The sequence below is a fragment of the Manacus candei genome, unplaced genomic scaffold (assembly GCF_025592945.1).
Source record: "Manacus candei isolate 608988 ecotype Guabito, Panama unplaced genomic scaffold, ASM2559294v1 h1tg000150l, whole genome shotgun sequence".
Classification (NCBI taxonomy): domain Eukaryota; kingdom Metazoa; phylum Chordata; class Aves; order Passeriformes; family Pipridae; genus Manacus; species Manacus candei.
Window position 1 is genome coordinate 1,157,863 of NW_026138198.1, and position 20,190 is coordinate 1,178,052.

A 20,190-nucleotide genomic window follows, 5' to 3' on the forward strand; every position below is an offset into this window, starting at 1 on the left:
CCGAGAGGTGATGGAGGTGCTGGCGGAAGAGGGAACAGAGCCCTGGGAGATGCAGGTGCGCCAGAGCCTGGTCCCACTGTTCTTCCGCTGGCACGACGAGAACCAGCGCGTGGCAGAGGTGAGCACTGCTGGGCTCTGGTGTCCCCGGGGCAGGGGCTGGGCTGCCTCCTGCCCTGGGGCCTCAGGGGCTCCAGCCTCCTGCTGCCCTTGGAGCAGGGACACAGGGGCTGTGCCCTGGGCTGCGCTGCCATGTCCCGCTCTCTGCTGCTCTGCAGGCCGCTCGGGAAGCACTGCTCTGGGCTACAAGCTTCCTCCACAGGAAGGACCTGGAGCAGCTGCTGGAGACAGAGCAGCCCTTCAGATTCTGTGACTGCCTGGTAAGGATGAGTGCAAAGGCCCAGCCCCAGGCTGGAGAAGCCCCCAGTGCCCAGTGTGCCGGGTTGGCCCTGTGCCCCTGCCCACTGCTGCAACCACAGACACCCCCCTGCTCTCTGCAGATGGAAAAGGACAGGAGCCGAAGGGGCGAGCACCTGCAGCAGGCCCTGCCCTACCTGCGGAGCCCACAGGAGCCCCTGCGAGAGGCGGCCGTCAGGTTCATGGGTGAGCCCCAAGGCCGCGGTCCCTCCCCGCCCCGCTGCAGCTCGGCCCCAGCCCTGGCTGCTGCAGTGGCAGCAGGATGGGCCCAGGGATGTGCTGGGGAGCCCCGAGTGCCCTGGCGGCTGCTGCCGCCCTCTGCCAGCCCAGCCCTGGGGCCTCCCCATGCGGAGCCCCTGGGCCCTGACAGCCTCTGTGTTCCCAGGGGTCGCCGGCTGGCACATGAGGGAGTGGCAGCAAGACCTGTGGCCCATCCTCAAGGGTGAGTGAGGGCAGAGGGGCCTCCCTGGGGGCTGCCGGGGACCAGCACAGACCCTGGGCAGGGAGCTGCAATCCCTGCCCTGCCTGCACAGGGCTCTGCTCCCTGCACACCGTGGCCAGAGCACACACACATGGCAGGGGCAGGGTGCCCATTGGTGCCCAGCACCTTCCCGCTCATCCCATTGGCCCCTGCTCCCTCCTGGCCGTGCCAAGAGCTGCCTGGCATGGCCCTGGCAGGAGGGGCTCCTGGGTCCCTGCACAGCCACGCTCTGACCCCGGCTCCCTTCCTCTCTCTTCCAGGCCTTACAGCCATGAGCGAGGACGACTGCCCCTCTGTCTCCAACATGAGAGCTGCACTCGTGGCCACTTACAGCCGTGCCATGAGAACTCCACCTGCTCCGCTGAGACGACCAATGTCCCTGCAACAGCCCCCCACCACAGCCCAGGGACCACTTCTCAGCGCGGCTGCAGCTCCAGCTGATGCTGGGCCCAACTGAGCCAGCCCGCAAGGCCAGGCAGCTCCTGGCCTCTGCAGCCCCAGGGACGGCTCCCTCCTTCCATTCCCTTCTCCTGACCCCACTTCATCCCTCCCCTTGCCCTGATGTTAATAAACCCTGGCTTTCTCCCCTTATCTGCGTCTTTATCTGTGTCTTGGTGCAACTGAAAGGGCACAAACCCTCAGCCCTGCAGCTCACGGGCCCGCTCCTGCCTCTCTTTTGCCCCTTGAGCCTTGGGCACACACCCCCAGGGGCACGGGCACTTCAGGCTGCAAAGGGGCCTGTCCTGAAGGGCCACTTGCACAGCTTTGTGCACTGGAAGATCTTGCTGAAGGGTGTGCTGGGCTTCCCCAAGAAAGCTGCAGACTTGGCTCATCCCTGGGGAGGCAAGGGGCTTGCTTCTCATGGAAAGTGTTTCCCAAGCAGTTCTCGGGGAAGGGAGGCACAAATGTCTCCCTCTGGCTCTTGGTGGTCCTTTCCCTCCTTGTGTCCTGTTGCACTTTGGAGAGGGACAGGGCAAGGGGCACTCATCAGCCTGTGGGGCAAAGCCACGCTGGGGCAGCTCTGGAGACTGCAAGCACAGCTGGCACTGCGTGTGCCCTGAGAACAGAGCTCCTCTGCCAGCCTCTGACCCACTGACTTCCAGTGCAGATCCAAGAGACATGCTGGAATCAGGGATCAGGGTGCCTACAGGGGTGGCTGTGGGAACATCTTGCAGCACAAGGATCCTTCTCTGAGGAACATCCAAGCACATCCCAGCCTGTTGCCTGCTGTGCTTTGCCTCGCTGGGTTTTGCAGTGATGCTCTCCCGCTGCCCCTTCTCCTGCCACTTCCCAGAGTTTTCCTTTCATTTTCACTTCCAGGTCCCACTTCCCAGCACCCAGGAGCCCCACTGGCTCTTTTCAGCCAAGGCTGCAGGAGGAACACGCTGCAGCCTTTCCCTCTGCCCAGGAGTGCTCCCATTCCCGCCAACAGCAGACAGCCCACAGCATGGAATCATGGAATCATTAACACTGGGAAAGGCCTTGGATACCATCGAGTTCAACCATTCCCCCAGCACTGCCAAGCCCATCACTCAGCTCTGGCCCCATATGCCACATCCACACGTTTCTTGAACACTTCCAGGGATGATGAGTCCACCACTTCCCTGACACAATCACCACCTGCTGGAATCACCATCTGCTGCATTTCCACCACTTCCCCGGTGGAATCAGCATCACCCACTGCTGCTGCCCCACTGCCCCATTTACTCTGTCCTTGGGGACCAGCCCCTCAAAGTCCTGGAAGGCAGCTGGCACTGGACACACATCACGGAGCCGCCCCTGAGACAGCTCAAGGGATGTCACCTACCTGGTGTCCTGAGCATCCAGGTGACACGCTCATCCCTCCACCACGGCTGACAGGAAAGCGCCCCGGGTCGAGCTCTCCCTGTGGTCGGTGGCTTGGCTGCAGGGCTGGAAAACCTGGGGATGCCAAACCCATCGCTGGTGGGTCTGTGCCAGCCCAGTGCTGGGATCCCTGAGCCGGGGATACCTCCTGGTATCCAGGGTGTCCGTCCTGAGCCGGGACCTCTGAGCAGCGGGGTCCCTGCTGGGATCCCGGAGCTGTCCCTGCACCCGCAGGGATGGAACAGGGATGGACACCCCCACAGTACCTGCCTTTCCCATTCACCAAAGCTGGGATTTTCAAGAACTGGAAAGCTGAAAGTGCTACAACCCAGTTGCCCATAGTTGGTGTGTCCATGGCTGAGCTGCTCCACATGTGTTGATGCTCCATTCCCATCTGCCCACAGATTCCTGCAGAAAAGCCTCCCCAGAGAGGAGTGCTCTCCTGGCACTGTGAGGGAGCTGAGCTGCTCCTTGTGGGTTTTGGGAACTCTGGAGAGCTCTGTGCCAAATGGCACAGCTCAGGGAGCCCGTTGGTTTCCCAAAGCCCTGCAGCAATCCCTGTGCACGTCCTGTTCCCTGCACAGCCACAACTGGGGCTCGGAGGAGTCCCAGGATCCAGGGCAGTCAACACTCCCACTCAGCTGAGCTGTACCTGAGCTCCCAGCTCTGCTGGGGGGAGTTGGTATCTCTGGGCTCATCTCTCCCTCCCAGCCTGGCGTGTGCCAGGCAAACCGGAGGGTGGGAAGAAACACTCCACCCCCCACCCACGTCAAAATGGTCTTACCTTTGCTTTGCAAGGAGTCCAGCTCTGCTGGCAGGGAGAATGTGGCTTTCTGGGCACTGCTGATAAAGCATTGATTGTCCCCGGGGGCAAGGGAGGGAGGAGCAGCTGTGTGCTCCCTCCAGCTCTGACTGTCCTTTGTTTGTGTGCAGGAGGAGCAGGACCAGGATCAGCCAGGAGTGGAGGTAAATGTTTGTGTGCAGCTCCATAAGTGTGGAGGCCAGGGCTGTATTCCCATGGGAGCCCTCCAGGAGCCCCCCTGGGCTGTTTGAACCCAGCTTAATTGTATTTTTTAAAAGTAACCTCCTTTTCTTCCTGCCCTGCTCATCTTCACAGCCTCCATTAAACCAGAGCTGGCTCCATGGCTGTTTGTCCCTTGTTTTTGCCTCTGGAGGTGCTGGCACTCCCAGGAGAGGTGGCTCTGGGCTGGAGGATGACACAGTGTGCAGGGCAGGTGGTTCTTTAGTTTAGAAGTTTCTTTACCTATAAAATTGCTTCCAGCTTTTTTGTAATTACAGGCTGTGGGTGTTGCCCAAGGCTGGGAATAAGTGAATTCCTTTAAATTCTTTCATGAAGGAGGATAACAGTGTCTGTCAGGGGGGGAGCTGATGGTGACCCTGTGAAGATGTAACAACATCTGGGAGTCCCAAACTAAGATCCATCCATTGATGTGATTTCAGTAATCAAAGAGGGTCAGTCATGAATCGTGGCTTGGTGGTTTGATGCAAGTGAAGTGAGTGATCCTGTGATCACTCAGTCATGGAATCACAGAATGGTTTGGTTTGGTTTGGGAGGGGCCTCAAAGACCACCTGGTTCCAATGCCTGCCATGGGAGGGACTCTTCAGTCCCCAGTAAGCCCAGCAGGGAGGGGCTGGAGGGCACAGCCTGGTCCCAGTGAAGCTCTTTGCCCCTCAGGACGGTGAGGCCCTGCTGGACTCCCTGACTGGGCAGCCCCATCCTGAGGACATCCTGCTCTTTGCTGTCCCCATCTGTGCTCCCTACACAGCCATGACCAACTACAAGTGAGTGGCAGCACTTTTTTGGGGTAGGGTTTGGTGACAGCCTGTGTTTTACTCAGAGAAACCTTTTCTTTGGGCAGGTATAAAGTCAAGCTCACTCCGGGCACCCAAAAGAAGGGCAAAGGTAAGGTCTGAAAGCCCTGAATCCTTTTCCCTGCTCTGCCTGGTGAAGCCAGTGTGGTTTTCCAAGCTGTTTCACTCTTCCCTGTGTTTTTACAGCTGCCAAGATCGCCTTGCACAATTTTATGCAGTCCAAAGAAGCCAGTGCAAGAGAGAAAGACCTGTTCCGCAGCGTGAAGGTGACTCCTTCTTCTGCAGAATTTCTCTTGTGCAAATGTAACAGCAGCAGCAAAATGTCCACTTTGGGGGGAAATGCTGCAAAACTGAGTGTGCTGTTGGTTGTTTTGGGGTTTTTTTACCACTGTTGGGGAAGGTCAGAGAGTCCTGGGATGGTTTGGGTTGGAAGGAATGTTAAAGCCCATCCAGTTCCACCCCCTGCCATGGGCAGGGACACCTTCCACTACACCAGATTGCTCCAAGCCTCATCCAGTCTGGCCTTGGACACCTCCAGGGGTGGAAATCCACAGCTTCTCTGGGCACCCTGTGCTGCTTAGGCTGGGAAGAGCCTTTAGAAATTGAGCCTCAGTGGTATCACTGGGCCTTGGGTTTCTGTTTTGTGTCACTCCTGATCTAAAATAACTTATCTGGCAAAAGCAGCATCTTCCAAGAAATCCTCTAGTTTTGGGAGGGGGGGAATTCCTGTGGCAGGGGCAGGTGCTTGCCCTGGGAGTTCAGGCTGGAGGTGTGTCCTGTGCCCCTCACTGTGGGAAATGTATCATCCCTGTGCTCAGGGCTCAGGAAGGTGCCTGTAAATGCTTTTCTGCCATGTCCCATTTCTCCTCTTCACTGTTTTCTAGGACACCGATTTGTCAAGGAATATTCCTGGTAAGGTGAAAGTGTCTGCACCTCATCTCCTGAACAGGAAGAAGAAGTGATTCCATGCTGGGGGTTCTCACCCCCAAACTGGTGCAGTCAGGACCAGCACCTGGAGCTGGGACAGACGGACACAGACCCACAACTGGTGTTACTGGGACTGAATTGCTTCCACAGGGCAGGGCAGCAAGGGCCAGGTCCTGCAGCGTGGTTTAGATGGACTCTGATACCAATAGCATACAAACATGGAAGTAAATTGCTGGCATTTGGTCAGGAATGTCCTCCCAAGCCGTTGGTTCTCTCGTTCCTCACCCCTGGGCAAAGGTGCCGGGATCTGGGGCAGCAGAACTCCGTGGTGTTCAGCTCCTTCCTGCCCCAGGCCTCTGGCAGGGGCTGGAGTTTCCAGGAGGGCAGTTTCAGTGCAAAATGCTTCCTTTGGGAAGGCAGAATTTTATTTCCCCCCAGACATTCCCTTGGCTCTGGAGAGAGGGAAGGTGCAGGCCCAGATCCCACCGTCTGCTCCCAGCCCCGCTGTGCAGAACTTACCCTGGGGAGGGGAGGAGGAGCAGGGGCTGGGAGTCAGGATAAACCCCATGGGATCCATCAGGAATTACAGCACAGGGATTGTTCTAGAAGTCCAAGTTTTTAATTGTTTTTTTGAAGGCAGCTTAAAACATGATTCTCCCCTTCCCCATGGCAGCACAGCCCGTTCTTGTCCCCTGTGTCCCCTCGGAGCTGGGGCAACCAAGACAGCCCTGATTCCAGAAAGAACCCTCTAACACTCCTTTCTGAGTAGTAGAAAGAAAAGCATTCTTTATTTCCAGCACTCTGGGTGTGTAGGAATCCTTTCCACAGTAGGCACACCGAGTTACAGAGGTGCTGTAGTTTTATACTGTAACATCTAACGTGACTTCACCTGTTACACCCACTTCCCAAACCATCCCTCCCACAGCACCGCCCTCACCACGCCTCTGACACCCCTCCTGGGTCCAAAAAACACCTCTATCTTCCTCATCCTCCTCTTGTCCCTTTCCTGGCCTTGGGCCTTTGGGACAACACCAGCCTTCTGGAATGGCTTCAGGCTCCTTTGACTGGCTTTGCTCATTGGTATATCTCTTTCTCAGGGCATTTTTACAGGGAGAGGAGCCTTCTTATCTCATTAGAAATTCCTGTCTGTTGAAACTCTTCACAAAGCATCTTAGAAAACTGCTGCAAAGGCATAATTTCTGTATTAGTAAGCTATATAATAGAGGTTTCAGGCTACATTTCCCCCCTTCAGAGTCTGAAAAGGATTCCATCCTGTTAAGTCTGTGCTACTTACATGTAATGTTGAACTCTAAGGACTAGCAATAACTACAACATTGAATCATACAGCAGGTTAACCTGCAGACACAACTGATGAGTACAGTTCTTATGAACAGCTGTTTTATCCTGGTCCAGTTTGGTAGCCACAAAGTAAGTTTGGGGCAGGTATTTTCAAAACCCTAAAGAGGACTGTATGACTTTTATGATATGAAGTGACTGAGTGCTAGTTACAAACTTACAGGTACATGCTCACTGATGTAGCAGTGGCTGCTACACCCAGGCCACTCTTGACTAACACTGCCCCATCACTTTGAGGAGTCAGTTTGCTGTGATTCTGACAATTCCCACATCATCTCCTGGCTTAGACATTGTAACCCAACCCTCCAGAGTCAAAACTCGATTGCAATTGCTGACTTAATCCTTATTAGCCACTGCCCCCACGCACCCCATGAGTCTCAAGGATGGGGTATGGAAAAGTTCTTCCATTCTGTTCACTCATCAATATCTCAGAAACTCCAAAACATTCATACAAAATCCAAACACTGAGCCCCAGCAGGAAAACTTCCCCATTTCAACACAGAAAGCATGGAATATCCCTGACATGTCCCTTACAACTTTCCTTCTGTGTATCTCCAAAGGCTACACATTCTTTGGCATCTTAAACTGAGGTGAACAGTCCCAAAAATATATTTACTCATAAGATGAAACTTACAGCACATGCATAAACAAACATATCCTGGTCTGGGATCCCTGCAAACCCTCTGTGATCCCACCTGCTTTTCGTGACACTTTTCCTCACACAGACCCTGTCTGCCAGTATTTATTACTGAGGAAGCTGAGGGTGATGTGGGGTGGGTTTTGAGCCTCCCATGGCCAGGAAGAACCACTGTTCTGCTGGAATCACAGATTGCAAGGCCAGCTGGGTACCGTCTCCATCATCCATGGGCTTCCCTGAACTCTGGAGAAACACCATCAGCCTGGATTTTACTGCCAGGAATGTAAAATCTGCACTTTATATCTTGTCAAAATATCAGCATAGAACCACAGAACAGATTGGGTTGGAACGGACCTTAAAGACCATCTCATTCAACCCTCTACCATGGGCAGGGACACCTTCCACCACTATCCCAGGTTGCTCCAAGCCCTGTCCAACCTGGCCTGGAACACTTCCAGGGATGGGGCAGCCACAGCTTCTCTGGGCAACCTGTGCTAGGGCCTCACCATAAATATGTTACACTGCTGCTTCCCCTTTGTTTTATCCCGTGGCATCAGCATCTCCCAGCCTGCTGAGCCCTCAGCTGGCAAGTTTATTTCCCTAGGAAGATGCTCCTAAACCAGGAGCATTTAGGATGCTCCTGAATGGAGTCACTTCAAGCTCCCCTGTGAGGATCAACCCAGACCAGGCCTCTCGCTGCAGCAGCACATTCCCCCCACTCCCAGCTGGCACAGGTTTTTGGCAGGATTCTTGCCTGCCTTCCATGCCCTTCTGGCAGAGCTTAACCAGTGTGCTGCCTTCTCAGGTCTCCTGGCAGGGAACACACAGAACAGACCCCAAATCCACGTGGAGCTGACTCAATCCCTTCTCTACAGCAGGCTGGACAGGCTGAAGCCCTCTCTCCAGCATGGCTGCACGTCCCAGCTCCAATATCCCTCCTGCAGCTGCTGCTGCACAAGTCAAGGGAGAGCAGAACACCAATGGGGCATACAGGTTTCCTTCAGATGATCCAGAACAATTCTGGAATCATTAAGGTTATAAAAGCCCTCCAAGATCATGGAATCCAACTGTTCCCCAGCACTGCCAAGGCCACCACTGACCCATGACCACAAGTGCCACATCCACATGGCTTTGAAATCCCTCCAGGATCTGGACTCCACCACTGCCCTGGGCAGCTGTGCCAGTGCTGGACAGTCCTTTCTGTGAAAAATTCTCCCAAATAGCCAACCTAAACCTCCCTGGCACAACTTAAGGCTGTTTCCTCTCATCCTGCCCCATGATCCCTGCGAGCAGAGTACCATCCCTCCTGGATCCCCCCTCCTGTCAGGGAGTTGCAGAGCCAGAAGGTCTCCCCGAGCCTCCTTTTCTCCAGGCTGAGCCCCCACAGCTCCCTCAGAAAAGCCACTCCTCAGAAAAGCTCCCTGAAAACAACTCTCTTCCAGCCTTCTGCTCTGCAGATCCATGGGGATCCCTCCAGCCACACCTCACCATCCACCCAGCCTTTCCCAAGTGCATCCAGCTTGCTCCCAGCCAGCTGGTTGGGAAAAGGAAGCTGTCCCAACACCTCTACTGCCCACAAACCTCTTTTCTCCTCAAGAAATGAGAAATGGGCTCTCTGGGGACAAAGCCAGCATCCTTGGCATCCCACTGAAGCACACCTGGAGGGCACCGACCCTGCGGTGACAACCCCCTGGTGACACTGTCCCCCTGCAGCCACTTGGCTGCCTGGGAGGGACAGGTTTGTCCGGAAAGTTCTCAACTCATTGCAAGCCCAACCAGCCCCAAGTGCATCCCTGACAATTCCTCCCGTGTACTGCTGACAGCTGCTGCAATATTGCTCCTGTCAAGCAGCATTTAAGTGCCCTTTTCTCCCCAGCTCAGGTTCTCTGTTAGTTCTGGGCAATCCTATCACTGCCAAGCAAAGCCCTCCCTTCCTCTACTCCTAGAGATTGGATGAAATTCCTGACTGGGAAGGTGCTGAGAGGGGTGTGTGGGGTGTGGGTGTTGATGTTCCTTCTGAAATGCATTTTAGCTTCAGCCGTGATCATTCTGAGTAGTTTTATTTTTCCCTGCTTTTAAGAGTCCTGTTATTATCCCCTCCTACAAAAGCATTTGCAAACCAATCAATGCCCAGATTTTTTGCTTCTGTTCGTGTTTGGAAGTTGACACTCAACAGACCACATGAAGGCAAATGAGCTGCAGGTTTGAGATGGGAAGCAAACTTCCAGATACTTTTTGGGTCCTCCCAATTCAGTGACATTGGGAAATCTGTGACTTCTTTCAGCTCCTTGTGTTGAGGAATGGGAAGTCAGGCTTTCCTGAATGTAGCATTACTCAATGCCAGATTGTTCTGGGCCTTGCCAGCCCAGGTGTTTTTGTGCTGCAGGTCAAGCCTTCCATGAAGAAATTCTTCCAGGAAGGAGCCACAGCTTCTGCCTTGGCACAGATGCCAAGCCTTGGCCCCAGTGGCTGCAGCTGCTTTTGGGAATGGATTCCTTGGGAGCTGGGTCAGGTTGGCCGGGCTGGGGGAGGCCCCAGGGCCCATGGCAGTGTGTCACAGGGCCCTTTGTGACACGGTGGCCGTCGCCCAGGGGATGGGCCGGTGTCCTTTGTGACCCGTGGGGATAAAGGTGTCGGCGGCAACGCGGCCACACCACCGTGCTCGGAGCGGGCGACTGGGCAGGACGGGACAGAGCGGTGCTGTGAGGAGCCTCCTCGCAGCCAACTCCTTTCTCGTCGACCAGGAGCGTTTCTGAGAGTTCTTTTTTCATCAACTTCCCTCGAGGCCACAGCACAGGAGTTGGGGACCCGGAGCGTTTCTGAGGTGACCCCACTCCCTGTGGGAGTGGCCCTCGAGGCCAGGCCACGGGCCTTGGTGTCCCGGAGCTTTTCCGAGGAGTCACCAGTGGCTGTGGCAGTGGCCCTTGAGGCCATTTTGTGAGAGCCTGCCACCAGGGGCTGTTCCAAGCCATCAGCAGCCCCTGTGGCAGTGGCCCTTGAGGCCATTTTGTGAGACTTTGCCACCAGGGGCTGTTCCAAGCCATCCCCAGTCCCTGTGGCAGGAGCCCCGCAGGCCATTGAGTCACACTTGGCCGCCAGGGGTTTTTCCAGGTTTCTCCCCCGCAGGTGCCCTCCAGACCAGACTGTGCCATGGCGGGGGGATGCTTCGGCCTGTGCCGGCTGCTCCGGAGGAAGAGGAAGAACAGGAGAGGCCCTGGAGCTGGCCCAGCACAGGAAGCAGAGGAGGAGGTGCAGCACTTCCAGCCACTGCAGCAGGGTGAGTGCTGGAGCTGGGCCCCAGGGATGGTGGCTGCAGCCAGCTGGACCCCTTGCCGTCCCCTCTGGACATGACCAGGGAAAGGGAAGGGAAAAGGGGACCCAAGGCTGATCCCCCCGGAATCTGTGCTCCATCCCCTGGGCATCCCAGGGCTGGCCCTGCCTGTGGAGCACAGGGCTGGGCTGTGTTCTCTGGCCTCTCCCACGGCCCCTCAGCTCTGACTGCGCTCGCTCTTTGCCAGATCCAGGCCGGGACCGCCCAGAAGAGCAGGACCGCGCCCGTGGCCGCTTGCGCAGGGCAGTTCAGGTACCTGCAGCCATCCCCCCCTGGGCTGGGCCTGCTGTCCCTGCTCCCCCCGGCACCGCTGTCAGAGCACTCCATGCCACTTCCCTCTCTTCCCTGCCCTTTCTTCTCCTGCAGAGGTTGCTGAAATTCATGAGAGTTCGGCGCAGAACAGCCACGACCGCACCGCCCGAGCTCCCAGCACAGCCTGACACCAGCGCAGCCGAGCTCGAGGCGGAGCCGGATGTCAGCACTGCACCGAGGGACTGTGCAGCCAGCGGTGACATGGCACCGACTCATGTCACAGCCACCTCTGACACGGCACTGATGGATGGCACAGCCACTTTTGACACGGCACTGACCGACGCCGAGACAAGCTCTGACGCAGCACCAACTGATGTCGGGGCCAAGGCTGACGCCACAACTGAGAGCATCGCAGACACCGACTGCCTGCCCATGGACAGTGTCACTGATGCTCCCAGTCTGGACATTTGGGAGGAGAAAACTGTCTCCAATGTGAATGAAGTAAGCAGCCTGTGGCCAGGGCTCGAGCTCCCCAGGGGTCTTGCGGCCCCTCAAGCCAGCTCTCCTGGGCCCCCAGAGCCTTTGAGGCCAGCACAGTGTGGTGGGAAGGGAAGCCCTTCCTGCGGCAAGCTGGGCAAACTGCTGGCTCTGGCAGCTCTCCAAGTGTCTCCCACTCCCCTCCAGGTGCCAGCCATTGTCAGATCCATCCACCAGTGGCTCACGTGCCGGGTGTCTCCAGAGGTCAGGCCGCCCATTGCCATCCGCAGGCTGGCCCACGCACACCCTGGGCACGTGGTGACGACTCTCCTGCACTGTGCCCCAGCGTGTGACAGGTACAGGGCCCAGCTGCTTTGCTGCCTCAGGGCTCACCAGCCTTTACAACCCAGCACCCCATCCAGCCTGTCCCTCCTGGTCTGACAGACAGGTGGACAATTTCAGCACCCTCTGGCCCCTCCACTTCCCAGCCCTGGCATGTCAGCCCCTGATCCTGCTGCCATGTGCCCTCCCTACCCCTCAAGGCACTGTGGCTCTGTCACCTGGGCCCCCACAGCTCCCAAGGCCCAGACCCCCCTGACCCAGAGCTCTGGCTCCACAGAGCTGCTGCAATCCTGTGGAGGACCATCGCCTCCTCGGCCACCACAGCGCACGAGGTGCTGCCAACGCTGCTCAGGGTGATGGAGGACTGGCCACTGCACAGCGTGTGCACCTCCAACGGGGACCACGTGGACGTCTTTGCCCTGGCTGTGAGTTTCTGGAAGTGGCCTTTGCTCCTCCCCACGTCGCCTCTCCAGCGACTCTCCATCCTCCCCCACCCTTGCATCTCCCTCAGGCCTTGGGCTGCAAATGGGGCTGAGGGGCAGGTTCAGGGGCAGCAGGCCGGCTGCTCCCCCTGGCTCTCCCTGGCCTCTCCCTCCCTCTGGGCACTGATGGTGTCTCCATGTGGCTTTCTTGCAGGCAACCCTGGCCCTGTGGCTGATGGTCCAGGAGCTCCAGTGCCAAGATGCACTGTTTGTTTATGCCCCTCGTCTCCTCCTGGCTCTGCTCTGCCAAGTTTCTATGAGCACTGAGCAGATGCCACAGGAGGTCAGCACCTTCTGGAGGGGATGCCAGGAGCTACACGGCCTTCCCGCCCACCCCAACAGGTGCTCCATGCCCGTCCCCTCTCCCTGCCGTGCCCTGGGGGCTGGGGCCAGGGCTCCCAGCCTGACATGGCCTTTGCTCTGCACACAGCTTTGTGGTGCAGACCATCCGGGCCCTGCTCTGCCGGCTGCAGTGGGACCAGGAGCTGGTGTCAGTGGAGCGCAAGCGTGGCTGGGACGCGCTCCTCTCTGCTGACACCCACCACTACGCGGTGGGGCTGCTGGCCAGGTGAGACAGCCTTGTCCCCGCTGCCCCCAGCACCTCTGCCCTGGGCACGGGGCAGCCCACACAGCCCCTGTGGGCGTGGGACAGAGGGCCTTGGCCCCAAGGGACGGCCCAGCCAGTGCTGGCAGAGCTTTGCCCACCCGACTCAGGGCCGAGGGTTCCTTTTTGCCCTGACAGGGAGATGCGCCACGTGTTGGTCCCCTCCTATGGCCCGCTGGCAAGGCACCTGCTGGGGCTGCTCAGCACGGAGGGGCCCCGCTGGGAGCTGCCTGCCCTGGCCTTCCTTGTCGAGGTGAGCCCAATGGCCAGCGTTGCCTGGCCCCGCTGCCTCCCCCTCTCTGCCCTCTCACAGCCGCAGCTGCCCGGGACGGTGCCTGCGCCCTGTGCTGCTGCCTGGGCCCAGCCCTGGCCGGCTCCGCGCTCCTGCCGCCCGCCCACCCCGGCACTGCTCTCTGCCTTCCAGGTCCTCAACTATTTGGACGTGAGCGCAGGTGATGACAGTGTCCTGCAGATCCTGGCAAGGCACTTGCAGAGCCAGTGCCCAGAGAGGCGGCGCCTGGCTCTGCGAGGGCTCCTGGTGCTGAGCGGGGATCCCTCCATGGTGAGAAGGGGGCAGGGGCTGAAGCCACACGGGCAGCCTGGGGCTGGGGAGGGCAGTGGCTTGGCCTTGGCTGGGCTTGGGGAGCTGTGGCAGCTGCTGCCAGCTCTCCTGCCTCCCTCTCCAGCTGCCCAGGCACTGTGGGACAGGCCTTTGGCCTCTGGGCCCCGGGGCAGCAGCGTGGGTTTGCAGTGGCAGAGTGGGGTTGGTGGGGCAGCTGTTCAGGGCTTCCCAGCACAGCCTTCTGTTCCCCACAGGCCAAAAGCATCTGCAGCCTGTCTGAGCCCCTCCTGGAGCTGCTGCGTGATGGAGATGGAGAGCTGGTCGCCATGACCCTCTCTGTGTTCCGGAATGTGCTCCAGGATGAGGAAGACAGGAAGGGACTCAGCTCCACTGCCCCGAGGCTGACTGAGGCGCTGCGGCCAGTCTTTGACCACGTAAGGCTCTGTGCCCCCAGCCACAGGCACTGGGTGCTGCCAGGAAACTTGTGGAGTTTCAGGGCCTGGAGCAGGCAGTGCTGAGGTCTTTGTGTGTTCTTTGGCCCCAGGACAACAGCCACGTGCAGCTGCTGTCCATTCGCCTCTTCCGAGAGGTGATGGAGGTGCTGGCGGAAGAGGGAACAGAGCCCTGGGAGATGCAGGTGCGCCAGAGCCTGGTCCCACTGTTCTTCCGCTGGCACGACGAGAACCAGCGCGTGGCAGAGGTGAGCACTGCTGGGCTCTGGTGTCCCCGGGGCAGGGGCTGGGCTGCCTCCTGCCCTGGGGCCTCAGGGGCTCCAGCCTCCTGCTGCCCTTGGAGCAGGGACACAGGGGCTGTGCCCTGGGCTGCGCTGCCATGTCCCGCTCTCTGCTGCTCTGCAGGCCGCTCGGGAAGCGCTGCTCTGGGCTACAAGCTTCCTCCACAGGAAGGACCTGGAGCAGCTGCTGGAGACAGAGCAGCCCTTCAGGTTCTGTGACTGCCTGGTAAGGACGAGCATGGAGGCCCAGCCCCAGGCTGGAGAAGCCCCCGATGCCCAGTATGTGGGGCTGGCCCTGTGCCCCTGCCCACTGCTGCAACCACAGACACCCCCTGCTCTCTGCAGATGGAAAAGGACAGGAGCCGAAGGGGCGAGCACCTGCAGCAGGCCCTGCCCTACCTGCAGAGCCCACAGGAGCCCCTGCGAGAGGCGGCCGTCAGGTTCATGGGTGAGCCCCAAGGCCGTGGTCCCTCCCCGCCCCGCTGCAGCTCGGCCCCAGCCCCGGCTGCTGCAGCGGCAGCAGGATGGGCCCAGGGATGTGCTGGGGAGCCCCGAGTGCCCTGGCGGCTGCTGCCGCCCTCTGCCAGCCCAGCCCCGGGGCCTCCCCATGCGGAGCCCCTGGGCCCTGACAGCCTCTGTGTTCCCAGGGGTCGCCGGCTGGCACATGAGGGAGTGGCAGCAAGACCTGTGGCCCATCCTCAAGGGTGAGTGAGGGCAGAGGGGCCTCCCTGGGGGCTGCCGGGGACCAGCACAGACCCTGGGCAGGGAGCTGCAATCCCTGCCCTGCCTGCACAGGGCTCTGCTCCCTGCACACCGTGGCCAGAGCACACACACATGGCAGGGGCAGGGTGCCCATTGGTGCCCAGCACCTTCCCGCTCATCCCCTTGGCCCCTGCTCCCTCCTGGCCGTGCCAAGAGCTGCCTGGCATGGCCCCGGCAGGAGGGGCTCCTGGGTCCCTGCACAGCCACGCTCTGACCCCAGCTCCCTTCCTCTCTCTTCCAGGCCTTACAGCCATGAGCGAGGACGACTGCCCCTCTGTCTCCAACATCAGAACTACACTCATGGACACTTACAGCCGTGCCAGGAGACGACCAATGTCCCTGCAACAGCCCCGCAACAGCCCAGGGACCACTTCTCGGCACGGCTGCACCATCAGCTGATGCTGGGCCCAACTGAGCCAGCCCGCAAGGCCAGGCAGCTCCTGGCCTCTGCAGCCCCAGGGACGGCTCCCTCCCTTGCATTCCCTTCTCCTGACCCCACTTCATCCCTCTCCTTGCCCTCACAATAATAAACATTTGTTTTCTCCCCCTTATCTGCATCTTGGTGCAACTGAAAGGGCACAAACCCTCAGCTCTGCAGCTCACGGGCCCGCTCCTGCCTCTCTTTCGTCCCCTGCACCGTGGGCACACACCCCCAGGGACACAGGCACTTCAGGCTGCAAAGGGGCCTGTCCTGAAGGGCCACTTGCACAGCTTTGTGCACTTGAAGATCTTGCTGATCTTCAGTGCTGGTTGTGCTGAGCTTCCCCAAGAAAGCTGCAGACTTGGCTCATCCCTGGGGAGGCAAGGGGCTTGCTTCCCAAGGAAAGTGCTTCCCAAAGAAGCACTGTCTCCATTGGCAGTGGGTCTGATTTCTTGGACCCAACAGAGACTTTCAGGGCCTCCTAGAGGGTCTGCCAAAGACTTACAAGTCCTGCGGCCTCCTTGTCGTTTTTTAGAGCTTTGTCCCAAAGACAGGCTCTGACTTTGTCCCATCGTTCCACCTCACAAACAGTGTATGGATTTATGTTAGGACAATTGTCACAAGCCCATGCTAACAGCCACTTTAAGTCCATATCTGATAGCTCTCGCTGTTGCTTCCACAAATTATGTTAAATACTTGGATTACATTCTTTTGCTCTCTGGGTAGAGAGTTCCCCATCACGTCCTCGGCTGCTTCCCTGCTGTCCAGCAGGAAGGTAACTGCAGTGCACCTGGGCTTCCTTTCAGCCCATCGTCCAGCCCAGCTACGCCGCGGGTAAGACGTCCTCCCTCTGAGGTTTTATTAAGGTCCCTGTTCGGGTGCCATTTGTGGCGTGTTAAATCATGGACTCAGCTCTTTGGGGATACTGAGACCTTTCTTTGTTACAGTTGCTGCCTTTTATACCATGTTAATGTTACTATTTCTATCATGTTTCTGCCCCCTAGTTCCCTAAGGCAGCTTTCCACAGTCTCTGCTACTTCCCACAACCAGTCAAGGCCAAAACACTCCTGGTTGATCCTAATTCACTGAATGCAGCTGCTGCTGGCTTAACTTGTTCCCACAGAAACCCAACTGGCAGGGGAACAGAGAGGCAGCAGCTCCCTCAGCAGTGCTCCAACAGCCCCCACAGTCCCTGGGCACGGCCCGAAATCCCCTCGCCGTGGTACCCCCAGATGCTCCATGGCCAGGTCACCAGGATCCCAGCCGAGGTCTCCTGGCACCAAGATGGGCCCTGAGTGTCCCCGGGCTGCTTCCCCAGTCTCCAAGCAAGATCTGCCTGGCACCCCTGATTTGGGAGAGCAAGTCCTTGCTGTGCTTTTGGGTTGGAAGAACTGTTTCTCTTCTTTGCTGCTCTGCCTGCCTCTGCTGGCTTGCTGGGTGCCTCCTGCAGCTTTGGCAAGGAGCTCAGCTCCGGCAGCAGCCCGGCTGTGCCATCCAGGCTTTTGAACTCCACGCTGGAGACAATGGCAAACAGACTCCACCTGGCAATCAGACTCCACCTTCTAATCAGTCCACTCCATGGGTGGGGAGGGGAAGGGATGGGTGGAACCTCCCGGAGGGGGGGTGGCCTCGTGTCCCTCAGGGCAGCCCCAGGAGCTCACCTGGGCAAGCCCTGCAGTAGCTGTCAGTCCCAAGCAGCCTGGGAAAACTGGAACAGCCACAGCTCCTGCAGCCCCACACCCAGCTCCCACTGGCAGGGACAGGGAGAACCCGGCCCCTCAGCCCGGCCTGGAAGCCCCAGAGTGGCTGCTGGGTCACAGACCCCACCTGGGGGTTGGCCAGAGGGACCGGAGCAAAGAAAACCAGGGGCACGTGTTGGCCTGGTGTGCTGGCCCTGCCACGGGACTGGGGAGAGCTGATCCTCTCCAGGGCTACGGTGGTAGCTCCAGCATCTGTCTCTCCCTCTTTCTCCTTCTCTCTTCTTGCTGCCTCTGCTTCTCTTTCTCTGCTCCTTTCCTGATGCTTGGGGTGGTTTGGAGCTGGAGGGATCAGATCTTGATCGAAGTGTGGGGGAATTGGTTGGATGTTGCCTTAAGTGTTGTTGGTTTAGTGGATCTTGATTCAGTGTTGTTGGTTTACTGGACTTTGACTGAGGTGTTGTGATTCCTAGGATGTGTTGAGTGAGGATTGTGGTGGAACATCTTTGTCCCACTTTGTGGTGTCCTTTTGAACTTTGGCCAAGTGCCCTTATTTGCTCCCCTAAAGTAAAAAAGAAATTCCTCAGGAACAAGCCCGTGGCTTATTCTCTTGGTGCTATCTCGAGCTATTAAAGAACCCTGCATCAATATATGAAAGTAAAATTCCCAGCAAACTCCCATGAGCTGGCAGCTCCAAGGGCTTGGAGTCTTACAGGACTCCACCACTGCCCTGCCCAGCCTGTGCCAGGGCTGGACAACCCTTTCCATGAACAATTTTCCCTAATTTTAGCCAACCTGAACCTCCCCTGGTGTAACTTGAGGCTGTTTCCTCTCTTTCTGCCCCCTTGATCCCTGCGAGCAGAGCCCAACCCTGCTTTGGCTCTATCCTCCTGTCAGGGAGCTGCAGAGCCAGAAGGTCCCCCCTGAGCCTCCTTTTCTCCAGGCTGAGCCCCCACAGCTCTCTCAGAAAAGCCACTCCTCAGAAAAGCTCCCTGAAAACATCTCTCTTCCAGCCTTCTGCTCTGCAGATCCATGGGGATCCCTCCAGCCACACCTCACCATCCACCCAGCCTTTCCCAAGTGCATCCAGCTTGCTCCCAGCCAGCTGGTTGGGAAAAGGAAGCTGTCCCAACACCTCTACTGCCCACAAACCTCTGTTCTCCTGAAGAAATGAGAAATGGGCTCTCTGGGGACAAAGCCAGCATCCTTGGCATCCCACTGAAGCACACCTGGAGGGCACCGACCCTGCGGTGACAACCCCCTGGTGACACTGTCCCCCTGCAGCCACTTGGCTGCCTGGGAGGGACAGGTTTGTCCGGAAAGTTCTCAACTCATTGCAAGCCCAACCAGCCCCAAGTGCATCCCTGACAATTCCTCCCGTGTACTGCTGACAGCTGCTGCAATATTGCTCCTGTCAAGCAGCATTTAAGTCCCCTTTTCTCCCCAGCTCAGGTTCTCTGTTAGTTCTGGGCAATCCTATCACTGCCAAGCAAAGCCCTCCCTTCCTCTACTCCTAGAGATTGGATGAAATTCCTGACTGGGAAGGTGCTGAGAGGGGTGTGTGGGGTGTGGGTGTTGATGTTCCTTCTGAAATGCATTTTAGCTTCAGCCGTGATCATTCTGAGTAGTTTTATTTTCCCCTGCTTTTAAGAGTCCTGTTATTATCCCCTCCTACAAAAGCGTTTGCAAACCAATCAATGCCCAGATTTTTTGCTTCTGTTCGTGTTTGGAAGTTGACACTCAACAGACCACATGAAGGCAAATGAGCTGCAGGTTTGAGATGGGAAGCAAACTTCCAAATAGTTTTTGGGTCCTCCCAATTCAGTGACATTGGGAAATTTGCGACTCCTTTCAGCTCCTTGTGTTGAGGAATGGGAAGTCAGGCTTTCCTGAATGTTGCATTACTCAATGCCAGATTGTTCTGGGCCTTGCCAGCCCAGGTGTTTTTGTGCTGCAGGTCATGACTTCCATGAAGAAATTCTTCCAGGAAGGAGCCACAGCTTCTGCTTTGGCACAGATGCCAAGCCTTGCCCCCAATGGCTGCAGCTGCTTTTGGGAATGGATTCCTTGGGAGCTGGGTCAGGTTGGCCGGGCTGGGGGAGGCCCCAGGGCCCATGGCAGTGTGTCACAGGGCCCTTTGTGACACGGTGGCCGTCGCCCAGGGGATGGGCCGGTGTCCTTTGTGACCCGTGGGGATAAAGGTGTCGGCGGCAACGCGGCCACGCCACCGTGCTCGGAGCGGGCGACTGGGCAGGACGGGACAGAGCGGTGCTGTGAGGAGCCTCCTCGCAGCCAACTCCTTTCTCGTCGACCAGGAGCGTTTCTGAGAGTTCTTTTGTGATCAACTTCCCTCGAGGCCACAGCACAGGAGTTGGGGACCCGGAGCGTTTCTGAGGTGACCCCACTCCCCGTGGGAGTGGCCCTCGAGGCCAGGCCACGGGCCTTGGTGTCCCGGAGCTTTTCCGAGGAGTCACCAGTGGCTGTGGCAGCGGCCCTTGAGGCCATTTTGTGAGAGCTTGCCACCAGGGGCTGTTCCAAGCCATCAGCAGCCCCTGTGGCAGTGGCCCTCGAGGCCATTTGTTGAGACTTTGCCACCAGGGGCTGTTCCAAGCCATCCCCAGTCCCTGTGGCAGGAGCCCCGCAGGCCATTGAGTCACACTTGGCCGCCAGGGGTTTTTCCCAGGTTTCTCCCCCGCAGGTGCCCTCCAGACCAGACTGTGCCATGGCGGGGGGATGCTTCGGCCTGTGCCGGCTGCTCCGGAGGAAGAGGAAGAACAGGAGAGGCCCTGGAGCTGGCCCAGCACAGGAAGCAGAGGAGGAGGTGCAGCACTTCCAGCCACTGCAGCAGGGTGAGTGCTGGAGCTGGGCCCCAGGGATGGTGGCTGCAGCCAGCTGGGCCCCTTGCCGTCCCCTCTGGACATGGCCAGGGAAAGGGAGGGGAAAAGGGATCCAAGGCTGATCCCCCCGGAATCCGTGCTCCATTCCCTGGGCATCCCAGGGCTGGCCCTGCCTGTGGAGCACAGGGCTGGGCTG

The 20,190-nt window shown here is 58.2% G+C and overlaps 1 protein-coding gene across 12 annotated transcripts in view; it reads left to right on the forward strand.

Annotated features, from left to right (window-relative positions):
• Positions 1-20,190, forward strand: part of LOC127463090 (maestro heat-like repeat-containing protein family member 6) — a 66,157-nt gene that overhangs the window by 27,282 nt on the left and 18,685 nt on the right. For 8 of the 12 annotated variants that reach the window (XM_051772153.1, XM_051772154.1, XM_051772155.1 and 5 more), the window contains exons 3-15: positions 10,594-10,771; positions 11,013-11,077; positions 11,192-11,578; positions 11,762-11,910; positions 12,174-12,321; positions 12,533-12,720; positions 12,809-12,946; positions 13,121-13,235; positions 13,407-13,544; positions 13,799-13,978; positions 14,089-14,244; positions 14,402-14,503; positions 14,623-14,725. In XM_051772153.1, coding sequence (XP_051628113.1) covers positions 10,645-10,771; positions 11,013-11,077; positions 11,192-11,578; positions 11,762-11,910; positions 12,174-12,321; positions 12,533-12,720; positions 12,809-12,946; positions 13,121-13,235; positions 13,407-13,544; positions 13,799-13,978; positions 14,089-14,244; positions 14,402-14,503; positions 14,623-14,725 — 1,996 coding nt within the window. In that variant the 5' untranslated portion in view covers positions 10,594-10,644. Of the gene's footprint in view, positions 1-10,593; positions 10,772-11,012; positions 11,078-11,191; positions 11,579-11,761; positions 11,911-12,173; positions 12,322-12,532; positions 12,721-12,808; positions 12,947-13,120; positions 13,236-13,406; positions 13,545-13,798; positions 13,979-14,088; positions 14,245-14,401; positions 14,504-14,622; positions 14,726-14,924; positions 14,982-15,280; positions 15,439-20,190 lie in introns of those variants that run through there. The other 4 variants (XM_051772147.1, XM_051772150.1, XM_051772159.1 and 1 more) reach the window with 3 other exon arrangements.